The sequence below is a fragment of the Acanthopagrus latus genome, chromosome 13, assembly GCF_904848185.1.
Source record: "Acanthopagrus latus isolate v.2019 chromosome 13, fAcaLat1.1, whole genome shotgun sequence".
Lineage (NCBI taxonomy): Eukaryota > Metazoa > Chordata > Actinopteri > Spariformes > Sparidae > Acanthopagrus > Acanthopagrus latus.
In genome coordinates, this window is record NC_051051.1 from 7,973,491 (window position 1) to 7,985,348 (window position 11,858).

The 11,858-nt window shown below is 45.7% G+C and overlaps 1 protein-coding gene across 2 annotated transcripts in view; it reads right to left on the reverse strand.

Annotated features, from left to right (window-relative positions):
- ltbp3 (latent transforming growth factor beta binding protein 3) overlaps nt 1–11,858 on the reverse strand; it is a 55,335-nt gene that overhangs the window by 36,745 nt on the left and 6,732 nt on the right. For both annotated transcript variants that reach the window (XM_037118794.1, XM_037118793.1), the window contains exons 2-3: nt 10,627–10,727; nt 8,191–9,161 (exon numbers count right to left, since the gene is read on the reverse strand). In XM_037118794.1, coding sequence (XP_036974689.1) covers nt 8,191–8,428 — 238 coding nt within the window. In that variant the 5' untranslated portion in view covers nt 8,429–9,161; nt 10,627–10,727. The remainder of the gene's footprint in view (nt 1–8,190; nt 9,162–10,626; nt 10,728–11,858) is intronic.

Below are 11,858 nucleotides of genomic sequence, written 5' to 3' on the forward strand. Positions count from 1 at the left end.
TTGCAATTTTCACCGTGTGGGTCGCTAGCTCGGAGAATACTGTTGTTGAATGCCACAAGAGACGGGGAAAATAGCAGGCTTAGCATAATGTGATAATGCCGAGGAACATGATAATACATGTTTCTCCACCACCATCACTGCAGCTCACCTTTCATGTTTTGGTAATGTTACATCTTTGCAAAGCGGGTGGGAAAATGAATGTACAAAAGGAGAAGTTGTCCTTTAAAAGCACACATTTTCACAATTAACAGGGTTTGTGAATCAGTGCAAGTTGATCCGAAGTATATTTTCCTAAACCTAACCAAGTATGTTTGATGCCAAAAAAATCTGACCAAATAGTGACAGAATAATGAAAAGAAAGATAAAATAGCAAGTGAACAGTATGACAGCATGTCCCAAACAGGGTACAAACCCCAGTCCCCTGAGTGAGAGTCCCATGCTTCACCCATTCAGCCACGAGGACGTTCTCTAGATGTGGACTTCATCGGCTTTAGGTCAGTTAATCCTGGTCCTGGAGCAACAATAATCATGAAGTTCTAGGGACAACACCAACATGGCGAGATCAGTTACACCATCAGACTACATCCGTTGCGTCAGACTATACAACCTGGCTGAGTGTTACGAAAGCAATGCAGTTACAATTTAAAGCAGTTTCAAGCACTTGATCCAGAATCCAAAACCCATAAAAACCCCGAGATTAAGATTCCAGCGTTTCACAGATCCCCAAGCCTTCATCAGCAGGATCGGGACAAATCTGAGCGAGGAGGTTCGCAATTATCCGAATCTAAATCAAACTCTGCCTTGCACAATGTGAATTTCGCATGTCACGGAAATATGCGGCGTGGTTTCCATCGCGTTTGGGTGGGCGTGGGTCCAGCGCTAGCACGTCACTCCCCTCTGGCAGAGATGTTTTGTGGGGAGGGAGCCAGAGATTCAGGCGGGATCTTGGCACAAATTCGGGATGATGTCATGTAATGAGTGTCTAAAAAGCCCTGGCTATAGGGGCCGGAGGGCAGGCAAGGTAGAGTGCTGACAGTGCTCTGCTGAGATTATGTCAGATACCTGCCCTGTGGGAGACTCAGCACTCAGCACTGGAGCGCGTGGCAGGTAACGTCTGCAGAAGAGTGCACAGTCCCGGGGCCGTGGCGGCAGGCAGCACTGGCAGAGGCCGTGTTATTCTGTTTACCCTGGCTAATCGCTACAGCTACAGGGTCCTGCAATGGTGTGGGTGCAGTCCCTAGCGCTCGCATTCCTCTGCGCTGCTTTAAATAACTGCTCCGTTTCTCCCCCCTCGCTAAGCAAATGGGAGGAGAGTGTTAAAGATGGCAAAGAAGGCTGTTTGTTTGAGCTGGGTTCAGTACACTGCTCTTGAGCACCAAACACACTTAGGCACACGCGAATACACACACTGTTCCCTTGTGACGGTCCAGAACACACCTAATTGCTGCTTTGTTTTGCAGACTTAATTTACCGTTGCGCTTTCTTTTTCGACCTGACAGGGAAGATCTGGCTGGGTTTTTTTTCTGCTGAAATTGATGAAATGAAGGGGTCCGATTTCACGGGGAAACTCCCGCTCAGATCATGCGGATTTTCTTTCGGAACGAGTGTTGTGGTGCAAACCTGACAAATGTAAACACGGAATGAAGCGACTGTGGACTTAAAACCTCTGAAGTGTGCACATATTTATCACATCAGTATTTTACACCGATTTAAGGGCAGGGAGGCACCGAGAAAAGATGAGTCTAATCTGATATAAAACATACAGTACAGAACAGACTACTTATCATAGCGCGTGAGAGAGCTCTACATGGTGATAGCTCCCACTTGAGAAACAGTGGTAAAAGGTTAATGAGGACGGGCGGACTACAAATAACCCCGTGTCTTATTTTCCCGACATGCATAAATAGACAAGGGAGAGGTGACAGAATGTGCATCCATAAATATTAAAACACGGCCTTGACAGGAGGATCAGCCTGCAAACGCACGCACGCCACAACCGGGCATTTCGCCGGAAAAAGTAAGAAGCTTTTCGCGATTAATAAGCTGCAAGTGAATGTGCAGTGGGGCCTCCCCCCGTGCTCTGTGTTTTTGCGAGGGTGTGAGCACGGGAGCCGTGCCCAGCGTTTGCCTCTGAGCCCAGTCCAACCTGTGGCATAAAACCCGGAGTGCCGCCGGTTTTTGGTCGCCCCGTGTCAGACCGCCTTCTCCAGAGCCTGGCACGAGAGAAGAGGGAGAGCGTGTGGGGAAGAGCCCAGGGCTCTGAAAGTTAAAATAAACTCACCTCCTAAATAGAGAGAAAGCAGAACCGGCCCTGTCTTACTGTACTTGACTGACTTGACATCGTTTTTCAGGCTCCCATGGACCTCTGACCCATGCCAAGGGAAAACCAAAACAAACCACAGGGCTACTACTGTCACTTTACTCTAAATACAGAACCACATGGGAAATCCTGAAATAGACGTATCCACTTCTCATGATGCCCATTTTAGGGGAGACAAGCCCAGACTTAGATGTGATAAGACCACTTCCTGTGAAATATGAGGCCCTGGGCTTTTTAAGTTATTCCAGAGGAGGATGAGAATCCAGAGCAGGCCGGACGACGGGGAGGCCCGATAATGTGGAGATGCTGCTGAGATGCAGAAGAGAGACGAGACACAGAAGGCCGAGTGGGGGGGCAGCAGCTGACAGATGGGACGTCTCTGCGCTAACAACGAAGAAAAACTGGGCACAACCAAAGGCATGGGCACTGATTTTTTATGCAACCACTTTTATTTTGAAAGGACTGCCCTGATGCCTACTGAAAACATAACTCACATATAAACAAAAACAGTCATCAAGGAGCAAAATAAAGCGCCCTGCACCTCCTCTTCCTCTCTCTATCCTACAATTTACACCAGGCTTTCAAGTGCTGAGGGTTAAAAAAAAAACAAAAAACATTAAGATGGCCGTCGGATATTTTGTCAACCAAACACATGGAGATAATTACATAGAAAGTCTTCAACATCAAGTTACACAGGGACAAGGAGCGGAATGAGCGTGCGAGTTTTCATAATTTTGTGATTTACTTACGTCTCGCTCACCAGGACCCACTCTTTCTCTTATTCCTGACATACACTTTATACCTGACTTAAACACAGCACGATGTGGAATCCAAGAAAAAAACGGGCTCTAAACTCTTCTCTGCGTGCCAACATGCCTGGGACGCTGCCAAGTTTCAATGCCTTCATCCATTTTAGGAAGCGCAGAGTGAATAATAGATCAATATTAAAGACAAATGTGGATTACCTGGAGACATATGAGCGCTACACTGATGGCGTATTTCAGCATTCTTTGCAGCAACGTCCATGCAATGCAGACAGGAAGTATGCAGAGTATGAATAACAGTGTATGTAATCAAAAGAAAAATCAGATAACACATATAAAACTGTGATAACATAGACGGACTGCTGTGATGTATTGCTGTCGACTGTATATTAAGTAGACCAGCACTGAGTCTTACTTCTAGTTTACGAACCATAACAGATATTCTATAATCTCTAGATCTGCTGTCGTTCAGCTGATTTGTCCTCAAGTACAGCAGGTAATCCAGACTGAGGCGATCTGCTCTGCTGAACACCGGGCGGCATTACAACAGATACACAATGACATCGATTACATATACATAACCTGATTAAAATCAAGATGACTGGTGTTAACAGATAACCTGACGTGCCAGATGGTTTGTTACGCAGAACCATCTGGCAAGTCGTCCTTAGAAAGTGTTTGGAAAAGGCGCTCCTAAGAAATATCTGGCATGTTCTTGGACGAACCATGTGTCTATCCAGGCTGTCTGAACTTCCCAACGCGTCAAAAACAGGAGCTTCGTCAGTCGCCGTAAGCATCCAGGTTTGACGCTGTCTAGAGCTTTAAAGAGCTGGGCTGGGTACACAGGATTGTGCTTCTCCCGCTGGTCCTCACACCTAAACCACGCACCATGGCTGCAAGTAGCTCCTCAAAAGGACACTGACAGGTTAAACGCCTGTGCGAATGTTTCCGCCAAATTTTCATGGCGAGTTGTCGAGATATTTCAGTCTGGACCAAAGAGACTGTGACATTTGCCGTCCACAGAGCCACACCGCTAGCACGGCTTAAAAATATCACAGAACACTGGCCGGCAACACCTTTTAAATCTGGGATTCGCTTGTTTTTCTCCGTTTCGTATCGTTGAAAATGGAACACGCTGAGTTTCTGGACAGCTGGCCAAGAAGAAGTAAACTATGTGGAGACAACTCCTCTGCCAACGCCGACATGTTCTCCAGTTTTTTCTACGGATGTTTAACCCCAGGATTCCATTCAACTTCGAGCTGGGCTTGAATCCACTTCTGTCAAGATTTCCTTAGGATCTAAAATCTAAAAAGTTTCCGGGGCAGATGTACGCCAAGAGACAGCGATGTCCCCACTTTGAGTTTTTCATCTCTTCACTTTATCACGTTGAAGGTCAAGAGAGAACTTTCTCACTCGATTGCCTTCAAAGCTATGACTATAAAAATGTCATCCATCCGTTGGCTGAAATCCCAGATCCAGAGCTGTTTCTTGGCCCTCGGCCTGCCCGTCCACCAAATTCTGGCCAAATCATTCACAGTAAAAATCCTTGTACATGCTGAAGCACACGTACTGATGGTACTTCGGCCTCGCTGCGCTGATGTCACAACAGGACAAATATGGAAAAGTCCTCATATTGTTGCTGCTACAGCCGCGGCCGTTTTAACACGGGAGAGAGAAATTTCCACTTGTCTGCAGCACATTCCTGCTCCCGCACTGAACAACACATGGCTCCTCCGCGAGCTTCCTGCTGCAGAACCTCGTGCACCCGGCGAGGATCCCTTCAGATGCTTCGTGCGCGAAGACAGGTGACTGCCGAGCGGCTTCGCTATTCAGACCAAATGTGAAGCAGAGTGAGGTATTCCAGGAATTTAAGATGCCTCTCTTCAATTATTTGACACAGAAGCTCCAAAAAGGTGACGCACCGGGAGGAAACAGGAGCTGAAGAGGGCGGACTGGTGACCAAGTCGACTCTCTGAATCTACAGAACCACACAGTGTGTGGAGAAGGAACAATACGGTCACAGAGATACATGAAGGATTCACCTGACCTCCATTAAATCCAGCCTGCTTACCTCCACACGGGCAAAACAGCTGGAGAGGCTACATCTGCATGACTACCTACTACTGCTTTCTACTGCAAAACTGTGTGTGCTGAATGTGAGGGGAACTGTGTAACTAACATTCGATAACTTGTTTAGGATTTTTACGGCCACATATAACCAAAATGAATTGCTCAAGAGCCATTTTTTATTCACTTAGACTGTATCTTAGCCTCCCTTTCAAAATCCAAACACACAAATAAGTGTGTAAGCATCAGGAAGGGCTGATAAAGTCTTGTCGTTTTGAATTTACAGGGAAAACAGTGGCGTTAAGGTAAGGTAAAATTAGAAACCATGGGGTTTGAAGTTCGAAACCAGGGTTTAAAGTTAGAAACAGCAGTTTTTAAATATAGAGCCGGGGGGGTTAAATACAGAAACAAGAGTTTTGAATTTAGAAACCAGGGTTTTAACGTTATAAACACCTTAACAGGAGGTTTAAAGTTAGACAGAGGGGCTATTAAAGTTATAAACCTGAGTTTTAAATATAGAAACAGGAGTTTCTGAGTTAGAGAAGTCCACAGAAATAAAGAACTGCTGTTTAAATTATCTCGGTGAAAAAAAAAAAAGATAAAATGACTAATAATGACCATCTGCTGCCAACACAAAGAGACCGATGACTCGGGCGCAACAGAAACGTGGCTCATCTCTTCTCGTCAGTAACGAACTCTCATTATCACAGCCGAACAATCAACATCTCCATTTTCCATTCTTAGCATCCTGACACATGAGCACAGAGAGAAAAAGAGGACGGGTGAAATATGGTCCCGGGCCGGAGCCTGACGTAGACTTCTCGGCTCCACGTCTCACCACAGCTGATCTGATAGAGCGCAGAAAGGCTCCACTCATGCACTGACACTGGAGTCGGTTAAGGGGAAAGCATAGATGTTAAAAGTACATTTATGTGCTATGTAATGAGCCATGTCTCGGTAATTAAAGTGTAACATGGGAACATTTTCCAGCGACGCAGCGGAGGGCAAACCCAGCTCACCTCATCTCAGCCACCTCTTTTATTTGCGGAGCAGAGTTTATTCCCACTTGACATAAATCTTTACGACACGAAGTAGCTGGTGTCCAAACGATGCGAGACATAAAGAAGAGAGGAACTTTTAAGGGATTAAAGGGGCGAATAGATTAGCCGCGCTTGATATTTGCGGATATTTTGGCCCGTGATGACCGCCGACAGGAGGTCACAGTTTGTGCCAAGAAGAGAAACATTACTCAGGTTCCATTTTGTGATTTGAACTTCGGTCTTTGTCACTTCATTTTTCATGACTTTTTTTTTACTTTTCTCTGCTGCATTCTGGAGGCCTAACTGATCTGGCAGGTTCTTTGCAGGGAAAAGGTTTTATTCATCAAACATGTGGTATTCTCTATTTTCACCGGAGCAAGGACTTTTCCTTGTAATGGAGCAAAGGTCACCACTTCTACTTAATAAAGTGGTCGGTCTTAATACTTTTTTCACCACTGTCTCATCATAACATCAGATGAGGTCTTAGTAATAGATCTCAGGCTCGCATTTTGTGCATTTCATGGAGATTCATACTGGATTTCCAAACGCACAATTTAAATTCACCATTCAGCGTAGTAGAATAATGTTGAAAATTCCTGTCTTCCTTTGAGCTTGCGATGCATGAAACGATAAAGAAAATCCCCAGAGACGGTGTTATCTCCGCTCAGAGGAAAACACGCGATCACTTTGTCTCCAGTGATCCAACATCGCTGAATTGAGATGACCGCGTGGCGCATCAACCTCACCCAGGACGTTTATGAGAAAACACAGATACGTTTCAAAACGGATGTTTTTTCATGTCACAACTTTACATTTGTTTAGGTTGAATTTTCTGTTCCTCTCCTGTCACAACCCTGTGTGAATGCTCCGGCTAGGTTTACACACAAAGACCATTTGGTTAGGGTTAGGAAAAGAATCAGGTTTTGTCTTTTTTGCCTGTTTTTCACGGGTGGAAATGACTCCTGGTGTCCATAAAGATATCCAACAGTGTGACACGAACTGCGGCGGGCTGTAAAAACTGCACCACTGTAACGTGAATGTGATAATGCCACATCTGGTGCAAATTAGGTGACCCGCGCTGGCCGATATTCAGCGTTTCTCCGATTACTGGTCAGATTGACGTGTTACTTTGGCTCTGACGCAAAAATTCCTCTGACTTAACATGCCGCCTATGACAACATCCGATTGGTAACACGTCACAATGAAATAGCTTACGAACACTGAATAATCTGAAACAGCAACATGTAACATATATGTATATATGCATTAAATAAACGTAGGGGAGAAGAGGTGTGAAGTAGCAGAAAATGGAAATAGTCAAGTACCTGAAAACTTTTCTTAAGAACAGCAACTCAAATTCTAATAATCGATGAGCAAAGTCATATCGGTCGAGCCGCAGTGCAAATGTCGACCTTGGAGGCATCTGTGGGGTTTGAAGGAACTATAACCGCTAACATTATTTTTCCTGAGAGTTGTTAGAAAGTTTCAGCGATCAGTAGATTAATTGATCATTTGACAAAAAGACGATTAAACGATGAATATTTTCCTTTCCTTAAGCAAAAATGTAAAAAAAAAAAAAAAAAACATTTGCAGGTTCCAATTTCTCAGATACAATGAATTCCTCCTTTTCTGTGTCATTATTAAGAGTAAAAATAACTGGTTGGAGAAAAGAATCAATCTGGGGATGTCTCGTTTGGCCTCTGGGAACTTGTGACCAGCATTTTCACACTTTTTCCTACGTCCTAAGGAACGATTAGTCGATTAATCGTGGATATAATCGTTAGTCGCAGCCCATGAAACTTTTTTTTTGCCCCCACCATGTGATATTTAGCTCCAGTAAAACAAATCTATCCCCGAGGAGGAGGCAGCAGCAGCAGCAGGCCTCCCTCACCTCTCCACAGAGGAACAACTAGAGAGACGCACTATTAGTTAATGGCAGCGGGTTTATTCTACCTCCCCCCCTTTTCATAACTAAACAGCGTTGTTTGGAGTCACTCACCGACCCTGAAGCCCTGTCCGATGAGCGTGTCGGCCGCCTGCCCGTTCTCGGCGATCAGCGTGGTGTTGTTGCCCTGCTCGCAGGTATCCTGACACTGTCCCTTCAGGCAGATCCGCTTGCAGATGAGGGGCGCGATGACCACCTTGAAGCGCTCCCGGGTGGAGGAGCGCTCCGTGCACCACACCAGCCTGTGGACGCTCAGCCAGATGACAAGCAGACGGGCGATCAGAGGGGGCATCCTGGCATCCTTCGCTGCCCTCCGCGGAGAGCCGGGCACATGAAATCACAAACTCCGGGGCAAAAGAAAAAAAAGCTCCAGCTCAGGGGCGCCCGCTTTGTTCGCCGAGGCACAACTTTGACGTCTCATGCGGCGGAGGAAAGAGAAAAAAAAAAGGGAGAAAAAAAAAAGAAAAAAGCGCGTCCTCCCTCCTGTTTTCTCCTCAAGGGGGGAAAGTGAGAAAGAGAGAAAGAGAGAGAGAGAGGGAAAGAGAGAAGAAAAATCACTTTCCTGGCGTTCCCGAGTGATCCGTCTGCGAAACCGACACGTTGGACATCTTCACAAGTTCCAAAAAAAAAAGAAACCCTCAAAAAGTTCTCCTCCTTGTCGCTCTTCTTCTTCTTCTTCTTCTTCTTCCTCCTCCTCCCTCTTCTTCTTCTCGCCTGTTGCGCTGGGGAGAGTGCGTATGTGGGTTTGGGAGAGACGGAGAGAAAGAAAGAGGGGAGGAGAGGGAGGAGAGAGGAGAGGGGGTGAGAGAGAGAGAGAGAGAGAGAGAGAGAGAGAGAGCCAGCCCTCTCACTGGAGAAACCTGGCTGAGGGCCAGCCAGGCGGTGCAGGAGCAAAGCAAAGCTGAAAGTGGTTTCCTTGTTGGTTATTCCTCCTCACACCCTCCTCCTCCTCCTCCTCCTCTCCTCTTCTGCCCCCGCACAGACCCCACTGTGCAAATCATAGCTGCACAGCTGTGTGTGTCACTCTGGAAATTAAAAAAAAAATAAAAGAATAAAAAAAAAAAAAATACTGACCTGCTTTCCTTTTGAGTTTGTGATGCGTGAAACGATAAGGAAACTCATCAGTGACTGTGTCGTCTCAGCTTAGAGGAAAACACATGATCAAAAAGTCCCTTAAGGTGTCAGACGTTCTCATAAATGTGCAGACCGGGTCACAGGGGTCAGGCCGGCGTCACTTTTTTGTAATCACAAGTTGCTTTAAGGAGGCAGCAGGTGGACGTCCAGTCATCAACACAGATGCAAAGGTCAAAGAGAGGAGACGTTTTCTGACTCAGCTGTGGGATGTGAGCGGTCTGCCGGGGCTGCAGCGTCACCGCTGCCGACAGGGACACAACGGATGAGTTGATCAAGGAGGCCGAGTCCGTGTTGGGAAGCCTCCCTCGGCCCAGAGGCAGGCGGTGGGAGAAAGGAGGACCATAGCTGAGCTGTTACCCCCCGATGGAGGACGGCTCACTGGAGAGCTCCTTCTTAATCAGCGACAGGCCGCTTCAGGGGTGGAATATCGCAGGGCCAAACTTCCTGCTGCTGTTCGTCTGTACAAACAGAGCTGCTCCCAGCAGACCCCGAACACAAACACCAGATCAGCTCTACACGGAGCAATCTCATCATCCCAACGTCCAGTTTCTGCATCTCAGTGGGCAATAGTGTAAATATTTCTGATTTTTTAGTTTTTACTGCTTTTTTACTTATATATTTTTTTATAATAGTCCACAAAATCTGGTGTAATCCAAGTATAAGTGTTGGCATGCGCCCTGTCTGAGGCCATCGCAACTGTGTATTTGTGTAAATAAATTAATTCTCTTTAAATAGGGGTCTCCAGGGGTGGATTACCTTGGATCAGCTGTAAGAAGTCATTTCATGTTTTTGCCTTACATTTTAAAACAAGTCCCTATCTATTTAAGTTCTTCAGGACAATCCTGCAACACTGTTGTCATAGTCGACAGCGTTTTATCGACTATGAGACTTCAGCCCACATTCCATCTGTATGAGGCTCGGTAGATAATGACGTTTCATTTTTTGGGTGAACCGTTCCTTTAATTGTGAATCTTCTTCTTTCCACTGTGGATGAGCCGAATGTTTAGTTTTATTGTTAAAGGTGATGTTAGCGCTCCATTCACTGTTGCTTCTTGTTTGATAATAGACAGAAACTGTACTCTTCACATACATTTAATGCAGCAAAGGGTGCAAAGTGTCCTTCTGGAAGTAGAAAAAGTGATAAAAACCAAAATGGAATGACCGCACGTGACGATTAAAAGGTGTGACAGTGAGGCACTGTGCGGATCACGCGGAGGGCAGCGAGCGTTCACGGGGGGGGGTCACATGAACCGGGGCTGAATGTGAGAAAGAGACAAAGAGGCAGGAAGAGAGGGAAAACAGGGAGAGTTGAGTCACTTCCTGTCCAAAAAAAACAGAGAAAAAGTGAGTGTTTACCTTCAGTCGCTGAGGAAATGACTGCATGGGCCTGCAGAGAGTTCACAGGCCGCTCTCACATTTCTCCCTGCCGCTCGCCATCACACTGACTGCATCATCGGCTGCCAACACACACACACACACAGTCGGTCACACACAAACTATCTGAGTATTATTATTAGCACAATATAATTACTTCCACTCTGAAACCTGAAACCTCAGTGTTTCTCACTGCAGCGCACAATAACAGCTGCATAACACGACCTGAGGATAAAACCAGATGTGAGCAGACTGAACTTCATCCAGTGGAAGTATTCAGATGCTTTACTTAAGTGAAAGTACCACTAACTCATTGTAAATAATTACTAAAAATGTAATTAGTTACTTTCACTGTAAATTCAAAGAACACATTTCTTCCCGTTCTTCATCCGATGGCAGTAAAGCGGCTGTAGTAACATGCGTAGACGGACTCTCTCACTGTCACGGAGGTGCTTCATTGGTTGGTTTTTTTTTTGTTTGTTTTTTTTAACTATACAAAAGCACAGAACTGTGCAAGCTTCCACAGATGCATTCTGGGATTTGTTGTGTTTAAGTGCCTACCTCAGCACTTGCTTCAACTTGATGTCATAAAACCCACTTGCGGTTTGTTTTGTTGCAACAAGTTTTGGTGTGGTTGAATGTTACAGTGATTACACCCCCACGATCAGCAACGTGAAGGCCTCTGACGCTGCATATACTTAGCCCTGAGCTAACAGTTGAGCCCTGGGATAACTTAGCCCCCTTTAACAAACAAACTGTTAACCCAGTTATCTGACGCCTGGAGCTGTACACGTCACACTGTTCTTCAGATCACTGGGGATTAAATTTCTGTTGTAAAACGTGACTAATGTTTATAGTTTTGAACGGCACATGACTGTTCTCACAGTCCGTCCGCTGTTTAGTTTCACACCGTCACAGTTTGGCCCCATGCACGATTCTTAGGGATGTCCCCCCCCCAGCACTCTCGGGGGCTAACCCAAAACTAAAGTTGGCCTTTAGCCCACTTAGAAGTGTGCCAGACCTGTGCCAGTGTGAACACCTCCTTAGCCTGAGACGTTCCACGAATACTTTTAATATAGATAGATTATATCAATTGTGAAATATCAGACGTTCACGAGCACAAGCATTCTAACGATTACTTAGACTTGTTTAGACGACACCGGAATGAGTGCGTTTGCAAAAAAAAAACAAACAAGTGATGCAGAAGGTTCACC